Source organism: Carcharodon carcharias, chromosome 5 (genome assembly GCF_017639515.1).
Source record: "Carcharodon carcharias isolate sCarCar2 chromosome 5, sCarCar2.pri, whole genome shotgun sequence".
Lineage (NCBI taxonomy): Eukaryota > Metazoa > Chordata > Chondrichthyes > Lamniformes > Lamnidae > Carcharodon > Carcharodon carcharias.
The window spans coordinates 163,079,539-163,103,036 of NC_054471.1; the positions used below are offsets into that span (position 1 = coordinate 163,079,539).

At 42.4% G+C, this 23,498-nt stretch overlaps 2 protein-coding genes across 13 annotated transcripts in view; one reads left to right on the forward strand and one right to left on the reverse strand.

Annotated features, from left to right (window-relative positions):
* The window catches only part of arid4b (AT-rich interaction domain 4B), a 170,623-nt gene extending 162,944 nt beyond the window's left edge, over window positions 1–7,679 (reverse strand). For 3 of the 4 annotated variants that reach the window (XM_041188092.1, XM_041188094.1, XM_041188090.1), the window contains exons 1-2: window positions 7,345–7,679; window positions 6,291–6,353 (exon numbers count right to left, since the gene is read on the reverse strand). In XM_041188092.1, coding sequence (XP_041044026.1) covers window positions 6,291–6,296 — 6 coding nt within the window. In that variant the 5' untranslated portion in view covers window positions 6,297–6,353; window positions 7,345–7,679. The remainder of the gene's footprint in view (window positions 1–6,290; window positions 6,354–7,344) is intronic. The other variant, XM_041188091.1, reaches the window with a different exon arrangement.
* Window positions 7,680–7,983: 304 nt separating this feature from the next.
* The window catches only part of ggps1 (geranylgeranyl diphosphate synthase 1), a 68,792-nt gene continuing 53,277 nt past the window's right edge, over window positions 7,984–23,498 (forward strand). For 2 of the 9 annotated variants that reach the window (XM_041187459.1, XM_041187457.1), the window contains exon 1: window positions 7,988–8,124. Coding sequence is in view for 1 of the 9 variants with exons in the window: in XM_041187452.1 (XP_041043386.1) it covers window positions 8,441–8,497 (57 nt within the window). In the remaining 8 variants the exon portion in view is untranslated. Of the gene's footprint in view, window positions 8,125–8,169; window positions 8,498–23,498 lie in introns of those variants that run through there. The other 7 variants (XM_041187455.1, XM_041187458.1, XM_041187454.1 and 4 more) reach the window with 7 other exon arrangements.

Consider the following 23,498-nt stretch of genomic DNA (forward strand, 5'->3'; position numbering starts at 1 on the left):
TACGATATAGTGTCCAGAATATGGAAAGTCATTACTTTTTTGTCTTCTTTGATTTGTTTTGAAATACTGTTTGTGTGTTATAAGCTTCTGATTTAGAAGAGCGGAATCTGTTAATGGTGTGTTAATTGTGTTATTAAAAGGTGGAAGGCACTGATTGATTTAAGTACCTTGAGCATAAAAGAGAGACACTTCTGGGACACAGGATGTTGGTTAGGGAAGAGACAGCCATTTGAAATGTTACATTCTGCAAATAGATCTAGTATTAAGTAAAAGATTGGCATCTGGTTTCCTACTTCACAATCTGGCTATCAGAAACTTATAACACAGACCTGAGTATTTCCAGCATTTTCTGTTTTTATATCAGATTTGCAGCATCTGTAGGATTTTGCTTTTGTACTCGGACCTTCCGGTCTTATTATTGCAACAGTCAGCTGTGGCTCAGTTGGTACCACTCTGACCTCTGAGTTAGAAGGCTGTAGATTCAAGTCTGACTTCAGAGACTTGAACACAGATTTAGGCTGACATTCCAGTGCAGTGTTAATGGAGTGGCACACTATCAGAGGTGAGATGTTAAAACAAAACTCTGTTTGCCATCTCTGGTGGATGTAAAGGATGCCACAGCCATTAATTTGAACATGAGCAGGGAAGTCCTCCTGGTGTCTGAACCAGTATTTATCCCTCAACCAATATAACTAAAACAGGTTATCTCGTCACTATCCCACTGGTAATTTTTGAGACCCTGCTGTGTGCTAATTAACTGCATTTGACTACACTTCAAAAAGTATTCCATTAGCTTTGTGACAGTGTGAGGTAATGAGAGGTGTATCTTTCTTTTAAACCAGATTCTGAAATTGCCAATCAAGTGTTGCAGTTACTAGACCAATGTACCTCATTTGGAACTTGAATGCCAGCTCACATTCAAGATGTCAACTGCAGGCAAGTTTGCCTGCTCAGTCCAGGTTTACAGCAGAAGAGCTCCTTTTCATTTTACTCAAGTATGCTTTCTGAATGTTAACCAAAGAGAAGTGCTGACATCCATACAGGTCATTCATCGCAATGCCCAAATTCCATTTTGCAAACTGAAGTGGGCAGTGTGGATTTGGGAGTAAGAAAAGGATACAAAACGAATGGGAGAATATTGTAGTACATTACAAAAACTGCACTTTCTTTCAATATTAGAGGCTCTTTCATATTTGTGTCATGAAATAGGAACTTGCTTGATAGTGAAGCTCAGGAACTTTTTTTAAAAAATGATTCATTCATGTGATGTGGGTGTTGCTGGCTAGGCCATCATTTATTGCCATCCCCAATTGCCCTTGTACAAAGGGCATTTTAGAGCTGACCACATTGCTGTCAGTCTGGAGTCACAAGTAAGCCAGACCAGGTAAGGGCAGTAGATTTCCTTCCCTACAGGACATTAGTGAACCAGATGAGTTTTATGACAATCAGCATTGGTGGTTTTGTGGTCATCATGAGACTTTTAATTTCTGATTTTTATCGAATTCAAAATATGTCATCTGTTGTGTTGGGATCTGAATCCAGAACATTAACCTGGGGGTCTCTGGAATACTAGTCCAGTAACAGTACCACTGTGCCACCACCTCCCCTCAGGCCCAACAAGCCCCAGGAGTTTCTGTGCAAGTGCAAAGCGGGCTGCACATGTGCCATTTTGTGCTGAGATCTTCAGGCCAGAACACATGTGCTTGCAGGGGAAGGGCGGGGGGGGGGGGGCATGAAAACCCGATCACAGGACCCACCAGGACTGGGGCGTCATAACGAGAGGCATCCTGGGACAGGGTGAGCTCCCAGAGAGAGTCAGGGAACTGGGAGAGCAGCCACTGGGAGAAACCACCGAGGAGAAGAGCAAATGAGACTCCAAGCAGTACAAGTGCTGCGGTTGGCAGACCCAAGTAGTGAGTGCTTGGAGAAGCCCTGCAGAGCTGAAAAGGCAGTGGAAGGTTGGTGATTCTGTGCTGTGGGGCAAAGGTAGCCCTTTGGAGCAATGGTGGTCTGCTCAGCATGGCTGAGTAGCTGGAGCTGTGCCTGTGAGTAGGTACTGGGGTACAGACTCAGGCACCTAGGTGAACAAAGTCATGGGAGACAAGACTGAAATCCTGGGAGGTGAGCAATTGTTGAGGTAGTCTAAATAAAAGCAGCTTTGAGGGATTTCAAAGACTTCCATCTTCGAAAGTAAAGAGTTTGTATGGTAAAGTTTTATTTAATCATGGAATGTTGTGGCTTTCAAGTTCCATATGAGATACATTGGTCTAGTAACTGCAACACTAGAAGCATTTTTTGGCTTGACTGGTAAGTTCAGAAACTGGTGTAAAAAAAGATAGGTCTTTCACTACCTCACGATGTCACAAAGCTAATGGAATACTTTTTGAAGTGTAGTCAAATGCAGTCAATTTGCGCACAGTAGGATCTCAAAAATTACCAATGTAATAGTGACTGAATAACCTGTTTTAGTAATATTTGTTGAGGGATAAACATTGGTCAAAATTTCAAACTCTGTCTACTTTAAACAAAAGCTTTCTGGTCCCTTGCCAGATTGTAACAAATTTTGGGGTGTGGTGCAGGATCATAACATTTGCATATAGTGTCAGTTTGACTTGGTCACACTCCCGTCTCTGGCAAAAAGTCTGGGATCATTGATTCAATTCCCAAGGTGGGTTTATTATCTATGCTGACCATTCCAGTGCAGCACCGAAATAGAATCATAGAATGGTTACAGCACAGAAGGAGGTCATTGGGCCTGTTGAGTCCATAATGGCCCTCTGCAAGAGCATCAGCTGCTTCGATTATATCCTCATACCCTGTGGTGGGATTTGTGATATGGTTTAAACACATGGCCGTTGGTTCTGATTAAAGTTGGCTAATGTCTTTTTACCTTTAAAGAAAGGCTTGCATTTCCATAATGTCTTTCATTACCTCAGGACATCTCAAAGCACTTCACAACAATTAAGTACCTTTTGAACTGTTGTAAGGTAGGAAATGTACCAAACAATGTGTGCATAGCTAGGTCCCACAAATAGTAATGATATCATCACCAGATACTGGTTGAAGGGTAAACATTGGCTAGGAGAACTCCCCTGCTCTTCTTCAAATAATGCTAAAACATCATTTACATCCACCTAAGAGCAGACAGGGGCTTCAGTTTAACATCTCACCTGAAAGACTGAACTGACGGTGCAGCAGTCCTTCAGTACCACACAGAAATGTCAGCCTGGACTTTATGCTCAAATCTCTGGAATTGGGCTTTAAACTCTGACCAGAAGTGAAAGTGTGACCGAGTGAGCCACGGCTGACACATTAGCTTCAATATGTCCCTGAACAAGATAGCCAAAGTATCAGTGCAGCCAGAAAAATGACCCTGCACAAATGACCCTTCCAACTGGTACTTCAGAAATATAAGGTGCTAATTTTTGACAAATATCGAAGCTAACCACAGAATTCTCCATAGGTCAAAGTGGGCCACCAGGATAATATAAACAATCAAATCACCAACCATACTTCTAATTCAAAACCAAAAGACTCTTTCTGTTCAATGGGGGCTTCCTAAACATGAAAATCTATTAAGGGTATTTATTTGTAGTTTGAACCCAGTTTAACACACAGAAAGACTTGCATTTATATGGCACCTTTTGAAGACCACAGGACATCTCACACCATTTTAATTTAAGAACACCTGCACCAAGATGTACCAACAGAGCACAGCCTGATATTTCCCAGCAAATCTTAAACATTAACAAGAACTTCAATTGTTTGTTAACACTGATGGACATTCAGCACTTTTCATTTTCTGGAGTGTCTGTGTACTTGTACCCATCCTCAAACAATAACAACTTACATTTGTTATAGTGCTTTCAACAGAGTAAAAGATCCCAAGGTGCTTCACAGGATCATTATCAAACAAAATTTGACATTGACCCATAAGGTTATATTAGGATAAGTGACTAAAAGCTTGGTCAAAGAAGTAGGTTTGCTTGAGCATCTTAAAGAAAGAGAGGGAGGGTAGAGATTTGCAGAGGGAACTAAAGGCCTCAACAGCAGAAATTCACCAGGGCTCCTTAGGCAGCACCTTCCAAACCCACGACCACTACCACCTAGAAGGACAAGGGCAGCAGACACATAGGAACACCACCACCTGGAAATTCTCCTCCAAGTCACTCATCATCCTGACCTGGAAATATATCACTGTTCCTTCACTGTTGCTGGGTCAAAATCCTGCAACTCCCTTCCTAACAGCACTGCGGATGTACCAACAACACATGGACTGCAGCAGTTCAAGAAAGCAGCTCACCACGATCTTCTCAAGGGCAATTAGGGATGGGCAATAAATGCTGGCCTAGCCAGCGACGCCCACGTCCCGTAAATGAATTTTAAAAAGCTAAATACACGGTCGGCAATGGTGGAGCAATTAAAATTGGGGATGAACAAGAGGTCAGAATTGGAGGAATGTAGTTTTTTGGGGGTGAGCGATAGGGAAAGGCAAGGCCATGGAAGGATTTAAAGGCAAGAATGAGGATTTTAAAATCAAGCTATTGCTGGACGGGAATCAACATACATTAGTGCACGGTGTGTGGGGCGGGGGGGAAGAGATAAATGGGACATTGTGCAAGCTGGACAACTGTGTTGCTATTTATTTCCTTTGTCCCCACAGGCTGGGGATAGAGAGGGTAGTGGGGGAATAAACTGGCACTCAGCACCTTCCGTGATGAGAGGGCTGCAGTAAGTAACTCCCCTGTTGATGAGAGTGGCATGGTTATGATTAGTTAATTCACCCGAGGATTGCAAATGTAAAACAACTTGGCAAAGAAACATGGGCTTCCTAGCGTGCACTGTTAGCACAATACTGAGCTCAACGTCAGAAGGTACCTGAGCTTCCAGAGTTAAAAAAAATTGCATTTCCACAGGCCTTTCACAGCCTCAAAAAAGCCAAAAGTGTTTCACGACCAAATTACTTACGAAGTGTAGTCACTGTTGTCAGGTAGGAAACATTGCAAGCTCCCACGAACATGAATGTGCAAATAGCCAGATAATCTGTTCTAGGTGTGGGAACTGGATTTGAACCAACAACCTTCAGAAGGGAAAGTGTTGCGGCTGAACACAGTCCTCCAATGCACTTCAGCATAGTACACTCTGACCTTCAAGCCTTTCTTTCCACCGCTCCAATTACAAAACCACCCTGGTTGGTCTATAAGCCACCACAGTTGTTTAAGCCAAGGGTAATGGACCCCTTCCTCTGGAGAAGCCCAAGTGGAAGTTTCACCCGTCAGAAGACCAAATTTCTACTACTGTAATTTATATATGCTAAATTCATGTGAATAACAAAGCTGCTGTATTATTTATCCTTCACTGATTCAGCCAAGGATAATTTGTGTTAAATTTAAATCATTATGGATCAATCAACTTGCCTTATCTAATCAGAATTTCCAAAAGCCTAACTGAGAAGCTCAAAATTTGTGAAGGTGACATGAGGAATACTGTACTGCCGCTTTACCGCACTGAGAAGTAAACATGGAACGCAACAGCCGACTTGACGAGCTGATTTTAATAGGACACAATAGCTAAGAACTGCCATTTTTTTTTTGCAAAGCTCAGCTAAAGCGAAACTAACCTCAAGTAATCATTTTTCAGAATTCAAGCCTTGAACCTTGCATTTACTCTAATTCGTCTGCTCTTAAAATAAATTAATCCGAGTGGATTCCATACATGGATTGCACAACAAAACAGAAATTTCCTGCATCGTTTGAGAAGCTTCGCCTTTTAAAAAAAACGTTTTGCGGTATCACAAAAATACTACTGAGCCGTTTGAAACCAAGCTGGAGATGACTGCAGCCAAAACGCTGACGGTTGTAAACCCTGCAGAAAAATTTACACTGGGATATCCTCTATTTTTTTTCAATCAAATATTTAAAAACTCTAATGTGGCAGATACAAGATTGCGGAAACAAAACACACTGATCCTTGCAATCATTCCATCACAATTGCCATGGCTTTAAGGTGATTGGAAGTTAAAGGAATAAAACCGTGTCTATGATAACCTCTCCGTTCCAGCTGTAACGTTGCCGCACTAAATAAGCAGTTTATATTTGCTGTTGCTTTGTCATGCAGCATACTCCAACTACACCGAATACATATCTGCAGGGGGAAAAAATCCCGGTGTAACAAGAAGGCGACTTAACTCGACACCAGAAAAGCCTTAATTAAACTGCAACACCGAGCGATCAATCTGTCCGCACAAGCCAGAGAAAAATGTACAGTACATTGATTTTTCTTTTTGTTACCTTCATGTTGATTCGAAATGTGCCAAATCGCCGACCGAAGCAAGTAAGTCACCCTCCTCACACCTAAAGAGGAAAGAAAAGGGGACACAAAAAAAACCGTTTGGAAAGAGAAGTGATCGACGTCTCTTTTCAGAGTAGAGCCCCCTCCCCTCGATCATGAATGGCAGCCGAGGCAATGCCAATACAGGATCATCTTTTGTAAGTGGCGATGCGATTTCCCCTCATTATTGTCCTCGCTTTACATGCAAATGCCACCCTTACCCAGCACATAACACACACCGGCAGAAGGAAAGGGTAAATGAATGGCGGATAGATTGAAACACCACCAGAATCAGGAGGGGTTGTAACGTGCAGCTCAGGGCGATGGAACTGGTGCGTTTCTCCACCTCCCAACTCACCCCCCCCCCCCCCCCCCCCCCCCCACCCCACCACCACAAACATCTCTCTAGTTGTGTCAATGACGCCATTTCAGCCACAGATCCCAAAGTTACACACGGACTGCATCAGTGCCGATGGTTCAAACACTGATCAAGGGAGAAGAGGGAATGGGGGGGGCGGGGGCTGTGAAAGGGGGAGAGGTGAGGGGAGTGGGGCAACAGGAGTTGGGGGGGGGGGTCAAAGAGAGAGGCAAGATCCTTCTCAGCGGCCGTACGCCGCGATGATTTTTAATAACCCAGGCGCCCTTTGAGATCGTCCACCTCGTCTCGGCCAGCCAGCCGGCCGGCTAGTTTCCCACACATTCACTTGACACGTCTCGGAGAGAAGGACCAGGACTGCCCCGAGACCAGGCCTGCTCTCTGTCTCTAACACCCACCACCCCCCCCCCCCCCACACCCGCATTCCCCGGTTTGGAATTGGGGGGAGGGGGAGGGGGAGGGAGAAGAGGGTTAAAGAGTGTGAAGAGTGGGAGATGGAGAGAGGGGGTGAAGTGGAGGCTCCTCTGAACCCCCATCCGTCAGCCGCATTGTTCTAATCCGAACAGAGGGGAGGGCACTTGTTCCTCCTCCCCTCCAACTCCCCTCCCTCCCTCCTTCAGCCGCCGCTCCTCACTCACCGCCCCTGTGGAAAAGCTGCGAGAAAAAAAAAAGTGATGCCAACCGAGTGCGCCTCATAGGCCGGGGCCGTCCGCCCGACGTCCGCCCCGGCTTGACTTCGGCATTCGAACAGCGATCGACGGCGGAGAGCGGGGGGAGGGGGGGCGGGGAAACAACCAAATCCTTAAAACACACACCCCCCCCCTCGAACCCGAACACACGCTGTCTGACTGACAAGGGCACACACACAAATCCGCCCTTAAATCGCCGACCGCCAACCAAAGAAACACAGAGCGAAAAAGAGAGAGGGGGAGCGGAGAGAATGAGAGGAAAAAAAACACACTCCTCACACACATACAACACTCGACCCCACTCAGCAACAAACAACCCTTCCCATTGGCCCGCCGTCACACGGCAACCGCAGCACCAGCACCCCCATTGGCCCTCCCCGCCGCCCCGGGGAGACGGCGCCGTATCGTGGCTGCCGGGAGATGTAGTCCCCAGCTCCCGCCAGCTTCACTCCGCTGAGCGGCCCGGAGAACTACAACTCCCGGCTGGCCAGGCGAAACCAATGCCAGTGGGGGAATGGGGGGGGGGGAGGAAGGAAAAAAAACACCGCATGCGCACTGCTCGGGACGGTCATCTTTAAAAGAGATTACTGCGCAGGCGCACAGCTATTAGGATGGCGTATTTTTCGACGAACTAAAGTAGGGGTGAATCGTCTGGGGGGTGAGTCGGCGGCTGACGCCGGAATAGCGGGACCGGATAGTTCGGCCGCTGCCCCTTGTTCAAGTTATCAGGTGAGCTTTCGGCAGAATCAGAACGGGCGCTTTTTATTTTTATTTTCGTGATGGAGAAATAAATCGAAGGGGGAAAAAAAGGATCGAGAAAGCGGAAGTGGGGAGCGGTGTGACCCGGATGTAGTCGGCGCCATCCGGGCTGTTGGTTTTTTTTAAATTGCTGCGTCATCGCCACTTCACAGTAAGTGTCTACTCGTCTGTTCCTGTGGAGAGGGCGAAAAAACTTGTGTTTGTCCAGTGCTTTTCATGACCTCGACATGTCCCAAAGCGCTTCACAGCAAGTGAAGTTTTTGTTTGAAGTGTAGCCGTGGTTGTAATGCAGGAATCACGGCAGCCAATTAATTTTGTGCACAGCAAGATCCCACAAATTGGGGTAAATATTGGTGAGCTTTTTGGGGTGGGCAGGGCAGAGCTCCTCTGTTCCTCTTCAAAATGATGCCATCGGATCCTAATCTGAAAAGATCCGCAAGATTAGACGGGGGCCTTAGTTTAATGTCTCGCCTTGTCTCATCCAAAAGATGAGTACTGCAGTGGCAAAGTCAGCCTAGGTTATTGGATAGAGTCCCTGGGGTGGGGTTTGAACACATGGCCTATTCGAGTCTAGCATGCTGCTTTTGTGCTGTCTACTCCCGAAGTTGCGTAGCAAGACTTACCTTGAACAGAGCCAATTCCACTCATACTTTGGTTCTGTTGACTGAAAAATCGATTTGTCTCTTTCAATTTTTTTGAATATTTTCACTAAGAAAACACATGAATGCTAGATGTCTGAACATTTTAATAGAAGAACATGTAGTGGGTTGACCAATGTCTGAAGGAGATTGGTTCTGGTGAAGGGTCACACTTCTCTGTGTGCCAGCCAACCTGCTCTTTTTTAAAAGCATGTTTTGTTTAAACTGTATACATTTAGCAGATTATCTCTGTGGATTACGCTTTCTTTTGCTGGAAGGGGAAGGTGTTGAGTCATGGAAGGGGCACCTGCCACAGATAAACGCACACGATCTTTGCATTGCTTGTTATTTTTGTGCTGTTGCTATGTGTTATTTACATTTCCTGATTTTTACACTGAAACATGGAACCTACGAAATACAGAGCAAAATTGAGCTTTTGAAAGTTGAGAGCACTTTTTGTCAATCTGCAGTATCTATGTTCTTTTATCTGTTAGCTCTTTGCAATTTTAATTTTGGTGTCAATATCAATTTAGAATGCAGCTTTGTAGGGTGATCATTGTCCATTTAACTTTAGGAAAGATGAACTTTTGTGGTTGTTGGTTTAGCAATGATTGCCTTGAACAAATTTTGCTGCTCTTATTTTGGTGAACCATGTTGTGTTGCAGCACATGTTGAGGTTGGGCTGATACTGCTCAGTTCAACAGTGAGGGTGAACTGTTTCAATGGACATGATTATAATGCTCCATGTTTTCAGATGACTTTGCCGTCAGTGACTTGTCCAGATGAAGAAGCATGTAAAATATGAAAGATTTTTTCAAACTAATAATCACATATTTTAAGTTTCAAAAAATTAACAATCATCAGTTTAGATTGGGTAATTGATGTCCGTGTACTGCTAACCAGAATGAATTGCTTGTTGAATATGCTTTTTTATTTAAAAAGGGTGTAGAGTTGTTAATGTTTTTGGAAAAACTTAAGTTTTATTACTGGTACAAAAACTTTGTGCCTGATCTCCCAATCGCTACTAAGTTATTGACTCATGTGTTGCCCTGTATGACTTCAAATAGCAGGGTCTGTAAATTCAAATCCCGCAATCTCTGAGATGCTGGGAAACCATGTAGTGAACAAGGTGTACCAGTTTATAGCAAGTTGTTTTCTTGGGGCTGCTTAGCTCGGCTGTAACACAGCGCCTGTAAAGAAGCTGCTCTGGAGTTTTCAGTGATTGTAAAGGAGGGACTCAGACCTCCCTTACTGGAATTAACAGACCTACAAATAAAATAATGGCTAGTCTGTTATTGTTTTCCATTAAAGTGACAGATTGTTTTAACCCTCATGCAATCCTTTATCTGTATGGCAAGGTTACCTTCTGTATGTAATTTACATTTTCCAACAGGATTGTAATGATTCTGTTCGAGCAAGCTTGATTTATTTAACCAGTGAATTCACATGCTTATTTCACATTGGAGTCTGAGAATGCAAAGTACCTCTGAAAACTGCTGGAAAAGCAGCCAAGATTTGTCTTTGTTTAAACATGGCAAAGCTAAGCTGAATTTGCTGTTCCTAAGTGTAGTATTAAAAGTAATTAACAGGAAGGCAGTCTACCTATCTTAGCCTGGAGTTTCTGTTCTCTAGTCTTGCTATCATTTTTGCAAGGAATACTTATTGTTAAGTTACTTGTAGTTGGTGCCTAATCATTCGCATTTTATGCTCTTTCCAAGATTTGTTTGTGATGTCTTTGCTACGTGCTTATGTATGATACATCCACACAAATCTAGTGTTCACAGCATCATTTGCTGTTGAACAGAATGTCCCTGAACTTTCCAACATTTCCCAGAGTAATCTTAAAGTGCAATTGGAAGTGCACATTTCAGTTCAAAGTTCGTTTTATAACTACATTTATTTTTTAAAATTCATTCTCTGTTTCGCCAGTTGAATTAAATCTCCAGTGGTGCTACTCATTAGACATGTGTCATTTATGGCTACACAAAATAATTTTGCTGTTTCTGTGAATGATGGAGTTAGTTGCAGGTTAGTCAAAATCCTATTTCTACCTCTGCAGCATCACCTGCTTCAGCTTCTCTCCTGCTGAAAACCCCATTCAAGCCTTTGTTGCCTCTAGACCTGACTATTCAAATATATTCCTGGCCAGCCTCCCCTAGTCCTTCCTTACACAAAGTTGTGGTAATTCAAAACTGCTGCCTAAGACCTAACTTGCATTTTATCTATTCGCATTATTTCCTACTCACCCATTCCCTTGTGCTCGCAATTGGCTCTCATTTAAGCAAAACCTTGATTTCAAAATTCTCATCCCTTGTTTTCAAATCCACCCCCCCCCCCCCCCCCCCCCCCCCCCCCCCCCCCCCCCCCCCCCCCCCCCCCCCCCCGCCCCAATGGCATTGCCACTACCTGAACTCCCTTCTCAGCCCCACAAACCTTTTGAAATTTCTGTGCTCTTCAAATTCTGGCCACTTACATATCCCCACTTAACCTTTGGTGGCCTGCCTTCAGCTGCCTTAAGACTTTTTGGAATTCCCTGCCTACACCTTTTCACCCGTCTTTCTGCCTGTAAGGCGTCCTTCAAATGCTACTATGACCAAGCTTTTGACCCCCTGGCCTAATATCTAATATGGCTTGGTGTCAAATTTTGTTTGTCCTTGTAAGGTGCTTTATAAATGCAAATTAGTTTTTAGGCTGTAGATCAGTATCTTGGCTTATTTGTGACGAGATCAAATCAGAGGCAGGCATTCAGTCTCTGATATTGTGTGTGATGCAGAAACTTGCAGTGCTGATGTGTTCAATTTTATGCCTCCGAACACACTCTTTGCTAAGTTAAGGCTATAGAATTGGTATTTCCATTCGGAAAGCTAGCTAGCAGTGAGACTGTCTGTCTTTTTTTTTAAAGATCTACTGTAATACTGACAGAAGATTAGTGCAGTATGCATTCTCTTGCATTGTATCCTAGTTGGTATAAAATTACAGGCATTTGGTTTAACAAATGAGTTTCAGGTAGAAAGAAAACTGACATTACATATGCTCCATTTAAGTTATGCACCTGGGGTCTGCAAATATAGAAAAAGCAATATAACTAAGTATATTATAGTGTGTTTCTGGAAGCTGGGTGAATGTAAAGGTACAACTTGAAAGTGACTAGTTCTTATGAACTACATCTTTATAATAAATGTATAGTTAACACTTGATTAACATTTGAGTCTGCTGTAGAGCTGGAACAATCCAGGATTAGCTTTTCAGTTCAGTGCCATGGAATGAAAATTTAGTTGCTGACTGCACTTTACTGTGCTAGCTGATTGTGAGCAGCATTAACAGCAGTCGCAAAGTCCAAACCCCAGATGGTGTCACTCTTTTCCTGGGTATTTAAAAAAAAATCCATACTGAGTAAGTGATTCTGTTGCTGCACTTCAGGCTGAATCTTGTTAATTTTGTTGCCTTCACCCCCCTGTGCCTCCATCCCTGCAGCCCCCAAAACTCTCCCACTTGAAGGAATAGGGCATCACTTCTAGTTGCAAATTACATAGAATTGACATCACAGAAAGAAGCCATTTGGCCCAGCTGGACTTTTCCTGTTTTTATACTGTCCACAATCATCCTCTCACCTTGCTTCGTCTAATCTGATCTGCATGACCTATTAATTTGTCCATCATGTACTTGTATAGCTTCTCCCTAAGTGCATCTCTTCTACAATCAGATTCTGTATTCTAACTATTCTTTCAGCTCTTCCTGAATTCCTTATCAGATGTAGTGGTAGCTATCTTGTATTTGACCTCTGGTTTTAGACCTGATAGTGGCAAGTGTCTTCATGTATTTCACCCAGGTGCCTGTTTTTCTGATGATCTTTTGCCATAGGATTTGAAGATGGGGTTGGTGGTTCACAGCTGTATCCAATCTAGCTTCCTTCCATGTGCACTTCCAGTAGAAACCTCATCTCACTTTTTGTCCTGCCTCTCCCTGCACCTGGGGTTGTGAAGTTAACCACAGTACCATACCGCTGCCCTGGGTGACGGCTAACTCAGCATAGTCTCAGCAACAAATCTGGGGCCTTCCTGGTCTGTTCATGCTATTAGATAAACATGCTGAATCATTGAGGGAGGAACAGCTTCTGAAGTATTGTTGAAGGAAATTGTGACAAATGCAGGAAAGAGAAGTCAAACAGCTGCTTGTCACAATGGCAAAATTTGTCGCATTTGTATGCTTGTGCTTTTAAAAGCAAATCTTTCTGGCCCCCACCTGTTTTCCCCACCAGTCCTCACAAATGTTTCCATTATTTGCACTTTGGGTTGCTGAACAATTTTCTTGCACGTTTTCTTCAGTGTTGTACCTGATGTTTAGAATCATGGAAGATTGCAGCTGTTCAGCCCATTGTGTATATGCCAGCTACTTGCTAAATCAATCTAAAATTAATATTACAGCTCTATTTCCCCTTGGCTCACTATTATTACTCATGTTTTAAAAGATGTATCATTGTCTTGTTCAATTACTCCCTGTGGCCAAGCTTTAACAGTTATATAATTAAATTTACTGGAACCTCCCTCTTTGTTCTTGTAACTGTTTTATTCTGGAAAGGCACATCATTACTCTTGGCAGCTTGAAGGAGCACTCAAACTTTAGATTTTGCAAGGTCACCAAATGGGTGCTCATGAATAATGCCCTTCCACTCATTTGTCCTCTTGCATTAGAAATTGGGGTTCAATCCACCAGGTCAGTCCTTCTTCCAAATAGTCCATTTCTGGTATTGACCAGATGCCACATAAATAAATACTTCTGGCATTGCCTTAACCTTGACCCTCGACTCTGAACCTGATTCTGTTGTCCCATTTCTGTGTATTAAGAGTTTATGTTCTTTATTCTATTCAATGTAACGTTATATCAGAGTTTCCGTCTAACACATCTAAATTTGGAGATCTTCAGCCCTGGTTTTTCAAGTCTTTCCTCCTTTACTGGAGTTTGGCATAATATTTTTCATCTGCACTGCCTCTATAGGCTGGTTCATGCCCTTGTGATGGAGCAGAAGTGTATGCAGTAGTTTCAGGTTGTACCTGAGTTTGGACATGAAACATTCTGTGTGACTTTTTTGAGTATTTGAACACAAAATCTCCCAGTAAACCCTAGCATTACATTACTTTTATTGCTTTATCTGACTGTTTGGAACTGAGTGAACTAATGCTTTGTATTGGTTTCAATCTCCCCATTGGCAACTTCAGCCCCACTTGTATAGTGGATGGATTCTGCCCCCCCCCCCCCCAAGGATGGTAATATTTTGCATTTATCCATTTTGATTTTATTAACCACTGATGAACCCAAGCGCCAACTCTGAACTCTTTAAGATCTTACTGTCTCCTCTTCAATTCATAATGGGTAGCATTCTTGCTCCAATTCAGGTTGTAGATTCATAAGAGTATAAGTAATAGAGCAGGAGGAGTCAATTTGGCCCCTTGAGCCTGTTCTGCCATTCATTATGATCATGGCTGATCTTTGGCCTTGCTCCACTTCCGTGTGTGCTGTTTGCTCCTTGATTCCCCAAAATCTCTCTCGGCCTTAAATACATCCAACGATAGAGCATTTATCTCTTTCTGGGTAGAGAATTCCAAAGATTCACAACCCTTTGGGTGAAGTAATTTCTCTTCAACTCAGTCCCAAATGATTATCCTCTTATCCTGAGATTGTGCTCCTGTGTTCTAGATTCCCCAGCCAGGGGAACAACCCCTATCTACTAAATCTTCAATGCACTGCCTCCAAGGCAAGTATATCCTTCTTTAAATATGGAGACCAAAACTGTGCACAGTGCTCCAGGCATTGTCTCACCAATGCCCTGTGGAATTCTAGCAAGAATTCTTATTCTTGTACTCCAGTCCCTTTGCAGTAAAAGCCAATGCTATTTGCCTTTCTAATTTTTTGTGCTCCTTGTACGAGTACATCCAAGTCCTTTAGAACATTAACATTTACAATTTCACATCTTTTTAAAAAATTCTGCTTTTCTATTCTTACCAAAGCGAGTAACCTCATTAAACTCATCTGCCAGCTTATTGCCCACTTGTGTAACTTGTCTTTTATCTTTTTGTGGCTTCTTTGTGTCCTCCTCACAGCTTACGTTCCAGCAAGCTTGTATCATCAAGGTTGGGTATGTTCATTGGTGTATTCCTCTGTGTCATTAATTTAGATTGTAAATAGCTGAGACCTCCGTTATCCTTGCAGCGTTCCACTCATTACAGGCTGCCAATATAAAAGTATCCTCTTTATCCCTACTCTTTGCTTCTTATCTTTAACCAATCCAATGGTTCAGTCTGTCATTATCGTCTTGGAACTTGCAATCTAGACTGATGCTCCAGGGAGCTACCATCATTCACCTGCGCGAGACCATACCTCCAAAATCAATAATATAAAAGAAGAGGGTGATCTCCTTGTCCCCTGGCTGACATTTTACCCTCAGCCAGCACTTCTGAAACTGGTTATCTGCTTATTCATTTTCTATTTGGAGGACTTCACTCTGCATAACTTGTTTGACTACATAAAATTATATATGACTTAAGTAATCCATTCACTAACCTGCTTGAGAGATCCTGAGAATGTAGAATATACTACATAAATGTAAGTTCCTCTAGATAGGTGTCATCTGCATATTTACCTACTTTGCATGGAGTGTGCAATTGCAGAGCAATTCCAAAACAGATGACAATTTATACCCCACTGATCTTCCTTTAAAAATCTGCCAGCTCATTATAAGTTTGAAAAATAAATTCGATATACACCCAGAAGATAGTAGAAAATAGCACAATGTAATAAAATATCCCATGACGCCTTGCACAGACAGTGGATCGAACAGGAGTAGGATTTGGATTTAATCAAAAACAATCGATGTTTTGAGCCTTTAAAGGCAAGGAGTGAGCATTTAAATCAGTGTGTTTTTTTGGATGGGGGTGGGGAGTGTTGAGAGGGATTTGGAAATTGTTTAACAGTAGGATGTTGGAGACCTGGAAGCTCTGCTGCTGGTGAGGAATGCTGGCAAGCAGATTTTTGAACAGGAGACCCGAGTTGGAAGCCACATGATTGAAGGAGGCTGCAGAAGGAGGGTGGGGCAAGGCCAGTGGAAGGTTAAGACCATGAAGGACTCTTGGCACACTTTTCAATCAAATAGTCATGTTTATTTAAATTGGCCACAATTGCAACTTCTGTCTTAATATTTCCATGATGAAGCTCTGTTCATCTAGAACCAGTACATTCCTTTCAGTTCTCCTGTATTGCATTTAATACAGGTGGATAGTATACCCTTGAAGAATCTCAACGCATACAAGTGGCTAGTTTACAGTATGATAATAGCATTGTTTTGAGGATTAAAGCTCCATTACCCAATTGGGCAACTGGGTGCTAGTGAGTTCTGTATTGAACGGATGGATATGAAAACCAAACAAATCTTTTAAATGTTGAGCTGCATGCTTCATTTGCTTTCACATCTGACCAGCCACAAGTTATTTAGTGCAGGAAAGTTCTATGGTGTGAGTCCAAGAGTCTGAAATCCTCCTGGGCATCTGGAAGCAACCTTTTTGATAAACTGGATGACCATTTCTGCTCAGTGAAGCAAAGCATTGCTGTACATACTGGACCTTTTCTAGAGGCCTGCATTTAATTTTGGGTCCTCATCTTTGCAGCTAGAGCTCAGAAAGCTCAGTGTCATCAACACAGGAAGGATCACTGTACCAGTTAACTTCGTACAACAAGGTTTCATGTTTTTGGTTAATTCAGTCCCTCTCCTGGGCATAGGCAGAAATTGAACCCAAAAGTGATTTAGTCAGAACACCTGTTGAACATAACATCCTATTTAACACTCAGCTCAGTTTCCGACCACACATCTGCTCTATTACCAAAATCGCCTGCTTCCTTCTCTATAACGTGGCCTGTCTCTGACCTTTCCTCAGCTCATCTGCTGTTCAAACTCCTCAGCCATGCCTTTGCTGCCAGTGCTCCTCTGGCTGACCTTCCATTTTCTGTTCATCAGAGCACTGCTGTCTGTATCCTAACTTGCACCATGTCTTGTTCACCCATCACTTCTGTGCTTTCTGGCCTACATTGGTTCCTGGTCCAGTAATAATATTTAAAAAATCTGCATCCTTGTTTTTTGTCCCCTCCCAAACTCTCAACTCTCCCAGCCCTATATCCCTCTGAAATCACTGCACCCTTCAAATCCTGATCTTTAATCACTCTTCTGGTGGCTGTGCCTTCAATTGCCGAGGGCCCTAAAACCACCCAGACCCTCTCTAGCTCTCTCTTCTCCTTATAATTTGCATCTTTAAAGCCTAAACTGATGATACCTCCTGATGAGGCTTAGTCAAATTTTGTGCCTTGGAATGTTCTATCATGATAGCTCTATATAAACATAGGAGTAAGCCTACGTCCGGCAGAAATATTTTGAATAGTGCAGCTCAACAATAAAATAAAAAGGAAACAAAGGAACAAATAAAATGCTGACTCTATATTCAGACTTGAAAGACTGCATTTTAGAGTCAGTGAAATGTAGTGTAGGCACTGTTGTAATGTAGGAAAAGAAACAAGCAACAGTGTAATGCCAGGGAGCTGAATACAGCAAAAGTGAAGGGTTACTTTGAAGATCTTTAGAACCATTGGCTTCTGTGTGGCAATAAGAGTGTGCTTTGCTGTTAAGTTTCCAGTGCACATAATGCTGGCCTAGTGCCATGGGTGCAATGAATTGGAATTTGTGGTGCAGTACTAACACTCCACCCTGAATCCTTAAATTGGACTTATGCCACAGAGCACTTCAGAACTCCTCCCATCCTAGCTCAATACACAGCAACAGCAAAATTGTATTTGTATACGCTATATTTTATTGACTGTAAAATGCTTTGCGACACCTAGTGGTTGTCAATAGACACTATATAAATGTAGGTCTTTCAAGCCCAAATATAGATTTGGCATTTTTTGTTTACTTTATTTAGGACTGCACTATTCAAAATATTTTTGCCTGGCATAGGTTTACTCCTTACCCCCTGGGCATTAGCAGATGGCTATCGCATCCAAGCAATACACAGCTGAAAATGCTGAATTTCTGATTTTATTAACAGGAAGTTTAGATGTCATCTTAAGACATGGCCGTCACACAACTCTCTTACAACAAATTGTGCCCCCATGCTATCAATATAAGTTGCAAATAGTGTAGGGAAAGCACGAACAGGTCATTGAGCAAAGAACGGACAACCGGGAAGCACGCCTCTGCAGAGCTTTACCAGCCAAAAACTGCTGATGCAATCAATGTGTCCATGTTGGAATGTTGTCCTTCCCCACCCACACCCCCTCCCCACTCAGTAGTGTAGCGTTTTTCTGACAATGGAGGTGCACACTAATGACATTTGGGAATCAACAAGGATAGGAAATCTTCCATGTAATTTAAATTTCCAACTCCTGAAAGAATGTTGAAACATTAAAATTTATAAAATGGGCAATTTTATGTACTTAAAAGATTGAATTAGAGAATTTACAGTACAGAAACAGCCCTTTCAGCCTAAAGGTCTTTGCTCCACATGAACTCTCTTCATACTTCCTCATCCAACTCTATCAGCATATCCTTCTATTCTTTTTCTCCCTTATTTACTTATTTTGCTTCCTCTTAAGTGCATCTAGACTATTGGCCACATTATTCCTTGAGGCAGCAAGTTCCACATTCCCACCATGCTTTGGATAAGAAGGTTCTCCTGAATTCTGTATTGGGTTTAATAGTGACCCTATTATGTTTATGGCCCCTAGTTTTGGACTTTTTTTTTCCGTGTCCCCTCCCTTCCCCAGCCAGAACCTGTAGACACATTATCTTTACATCTCTGTCTACCCTATCAAAACATGTTATTTTTAAAATCTTTACCAGATTATTTATCAGCCTTTCCTTTCCATAGCAAAATCCATTCGGGCTTTCCTGATTAGTTTAATTTAGTGGTTTGCTTCTCCTGATGTAATTAACAGAACTGTTCCTTTGAATTTGAAGAGGTGGTTTGCTCCATCATATGCATAAGTACATCTTATGTTGACATGTGAAGTATTAATATCTTGTAGGATATTTATTGCCTTTTGTTAACAACTTCACAATTCTCCAACTTCCAGCTCAGTGGGACTACTCTCGCTGCATTCCACTTTTAGTATTTGATTGTAGTCAGTGTCCCTCTAGCAAGGGCTTCTCTTTCAACCTTCCCACTACTGCAGAATCTGTCCAAATCTGTGAACCTGTTCACTGTCTACATTCTTCCCATTGGCAGCAACATAATTCCCAGATGAGGTCAGTTTCCACAATATGCTGATGGCCTCCATCTCCACCCCTCCATTCTCTTGCAACCCAGCCCTAGTCACTGTGCTATCAGACTGCTTGTGCATTCAGTCTTGCATGAACTGCAATTCCCTGCAGATAATCACTGGGGAAACTGAAGCCATTGTCTTTGACCCTTGCCACAAGCTCCATACCCTTGCTGGCAAAACTAATTCCCCTCAGCCACTATCTTGAGCTGGACCAGACTCTTCTCAACGTATTTGATCATGAGCTGAACCTCTGACCTCATATCTCCATCATTAAGACTGTCTCCTTTCACCTCCAGAACATTACCCTCCTCTTCCCCATCTTGACTCATTTGCCTTTGAAACCCTCATCCATACCTTCCCCTCCAGACTTGATGATTCCAGTACTCTGTGGACTGTCCTGTCATCCTCTACTCCCATTACATTTCAGCTGATCCAAAGCACTGCTTATATCCTATCTTGCACCAAGTCCCAGTAACCTATCTCACAATTCTCACTGATCTGCCCTGGCTCCCCAGCACTCAAGTTTTAAATTCCTATTCTCTTATTTAAATCCTTCATAGTCTCACTTCCTCTACCTTTGGAACTCCCTCCAGTCCCCCAACCCACTCTTCCACTGACCTTTGTGCACTCCCTCCACCCCACAGTTGATGAACATGCCTAAGCCAGCTTGGCCCCAGACTGTCCCCTAAAACTTTCCCTTCTACCTCATCCTTTGAAAATTCTCCTTATAAAGCAACTTCTGACCACTGTTCTCAATACTCCTCTTTTGGCATGCATCCATGTTTGATTGCACTGCTCTGAAGTGCTTTTAATGCAAAAGTGCTATCTAAATAGAAGATATATTGTCAGTGTGCACATGAACCATGTTAGTCTGCATGGAACCCTCACCATCAAAGGACCAAACGTGTTGATTTTGATACCAAAGTGGTTAAAAGTGAATTTGAAACAATTTGATTTGGTGTTTGATTGAGTGCAAGACTGTGTCACTCCCTGATTGGAGAATAATTTGGTGCAGACAGTTTGCTAGATTATGTAACTGGCAGAGTTCCCATGGAGACCAGAACTTTGTTCCATTAAATTCCATCCAAGAAACTCATATTCAACCCTAAGCAATTTCACAAAGGGTAATTGATCCACTATGGCCTTACTACATGTGGAGGTGTACTTTAGACTAGTTGTAATTTTTCTCTGAATAATATGTTTGTCCTTCTAATCCTACTTTTCAGTGGCTTTCACATTGGAAATATAACATGTTATATTTTAATTTCCCCCATTTTGCTGCAGCAGTATCTTGCACTCAAATCCAGTGGTACTTAGGGACAAAGCCAGAAACAGGAACATTTCTCCTGTTTCCTGGATACCCTAGTGTCGTGTTTCCACTATCCTCCTTTTGGTTATAAAAACAAAAAACTGTGGATGCTGGAAATCCAAAAGGAGGATCCAAAACAAAAACAGAAACAGAAATACCTGAAAAAACTCAGCAGGTCTGGCAGCATCGGCGGAGTACAGTTGACGATTAGAGTCCTCATGACCCTTCAACAGAACTAAGTAAAAGTCGGAGAGGGGTGAAATATAAGCTGGTTTGGGTGGGGGGGGGGGGTTGGTGGGGCGGTGGGGAGAAGGGGAAGGTTGGTCTTTGGGACAAGCAAGCAGTGATAGGAGGAGATAACCAAAAAGCGTTTGGTTATCTCCTCCTATCACTGCTTGCTTGTCCCAACAACCACCTCCCCCTTAAACCAGCTTATATTTCACCCGTCTCCTATTTTTACTTTGTTCTGTTGAATGGTCATGAGGACTCGAAACTTCAACTGTACTCTTCTCCGCCGATGCTGCCAGACCTGCTGAGTTTTTCCAGGTATTTCTGTTTCTATTTTTGTTTTGGATCCTCCTTTTGGTTGTCAGCCCTGTGCTATTGTCCCACATTGTGGTTTGGACTTCAATAATGGAAAGCTCAGCGGAATGAGACTAAGCCAGGAGCAAGCTACATAATTATCCCAGGTGGCCAGTTTGCGGTGTTGGTAACTAACCATTGTCTCTAACTAATAGTGCATGTACTTCAAAAGCACATCTGGCTAGGAGCCCAAGGCTAGTTAGTAAGACTTGCTATAATTGTTCATTTTTGTGCTTTGCCTTACTACTTGTTAGTGAATGAGCTATTTCATTTGCAAACAAACTATCCAGGTGAATGGACCTGTTTTCAGCTTCTCTAACCAGGTGGTAAATTAATGCGAACAAAAAGATAACATTGCAATTAAGAGGTCATGTACAAGTGCCTGGTAAATGGCAAGTGAAAATGTTAATGTGAGGTTGAGGGTAAAACATGGGTGGAGCAGAAAATGATTTAATCCACATCTTGTGCGGAATGTAAACACTGACATGGACCTGTTGGGCCAAATGGCCTGTTACTGTGCTGTAAGTGCTCTGTTGTGCTTTACCTTTAACTGGGAGTATTTTGTGCTGATATTTTCCAGACGGAAAAGATTTCTCAAACCAATGTCTCCACCTTTTGAAGCCTAAAAACTGACTTCAAACAATTTCTCCTCTGAATTTTTTCCCATTTTGTACAAAAGCCCAAACCTCCGCTCTATGAACTTGTCTATACATGGAAATCAATGTAGAATGGACTTGAGAAATCAGCTTCTTCTCGCTGACTGAGCCATTCTAAAAGAATCATCCAGCACAGAAGAGTTCATTTGGTCCATTGTGCTTGTGCTGGCTCTTTGAAAGAGCTATCCAATTACTTCCACTCCTGCTGCTCATCTCTGACCTTCATCCTTCTGATTTGCTTAGAAATCAGACTCGCTGTTCTCATAGAAAGGAATTGGATTACAATTGTCATCACCTAAGAGCATATTTGCCTTGTCGCAGCACAAAGGGTACGATTGAATCATCCTGCACTTAGTGGTCAAGTTACCAAATGCCCAAATCACTTCATTTACAATAACCACTAATGGGTAATGTTTTCCTGTGTTTCTAATTTGTCACTTCATTTCAGGGGAACAGATTCTTTATTTCTTATTTTGTTCATAGTAAGCAGTTTCCTAATAACAAACAAGAAAATTATACCCGGGTCATAAGAATAAAAGCAAACTACTGTGGATGCTGGAAATCTGTAATATAAACAGAAAATGCTGGAAAACCTCAGCAGGTCTCGCAGCATCTGTGGAGAGAGAAATAGAGTTGATGTTTCAAGTCAGTATGACTTCTTCAGAGCTCAGCATTTTGTTTATATTCCATGTGATAGGAACATTAGCTTTGAAGTGGGTTGTTAATTTTCAATTGGAGCTCATCAGCCAATAGCATAGAGGTAGTTATAACTACACTAAAGTTGGAAGGAGAGACTGCAACTCTAGGAATTCCAGGAGGGGAATTGGGAACATGGCATCTGGATCATCACACAGGCAGCAGAAATGGATTTGCTTATTGCTAGTGAACATAAAGGAAGCACTCTACTAATTAAATTTCATTTTGTATGAAACCACTGAAAGAGTTGCATAGAAGTAACTCAATTTTGGGGCTGATCAGATTTTTTTTAAATGCTGAATTGATCAATTTTTCTTTTAATCTCTGATCTACTTGAGTTCTGCTGTTGCCTTTTGTGTGACATCAGTGAACCTAGCATGGATATTCCCACCTGCTTTCCTTTGCCATGTGCCTCAGGTCTCCACATCCATTATCGCCTGTAAAAGCTTCCTCCAAATGTTTGAATGCTCTATTCACTAATGTCAGGAAGAATTTTACTATTAAGTTGACATTGCACTAATTAGCCTGTGCCTCCAAGATCCAATTGCCCTTGCTCAATCTGGATCTATATATTCCACAACATTTAATATCTTGGTATACCTCTGCAAGGTTCCCCCTTTTCTTCATAGCTTACTCTCCTGAAGCTGGGAGATATGTTTTGATTGTGTCTTCCTTGCATTGGGTGACTAAAATTGATATTTTAGGTGTGGTCTAACATGCACGTTGTACAGTTTGATATTTTCTGACTTGCATCCTACTGGTTTAGTGATTGCAGTTGAACAATCTATTTGCTTTATTTATTACAGCCCATCAGTGATTTGGTGCCGATTCCACCCTTCTTGATTCCTATCAACCTCACTTTTTTAATCTTGTTCTGCGTCATTCATAGCATACATCTGACACAATTCATCCCGTATTCAGCATCTTAGCCTTGCTTTTAGTGAATTTTATTTGCCACGCCTATGCCCATTTATGGGTTTGATCTAGCACCTTTTATGGGGACTGACTGTTGCCTTAGATTAAACTCCTTCCTCCATCTACTCCTGCCATGACTCATTCTCAAATTCACCATTGTTTCTGAATTCCAGACAGTCCAAATACCAAGGTAAAAGCAAAATACTGCTTATGCTAGAAATCTGAAATAAAAACAGAAAATGCTGG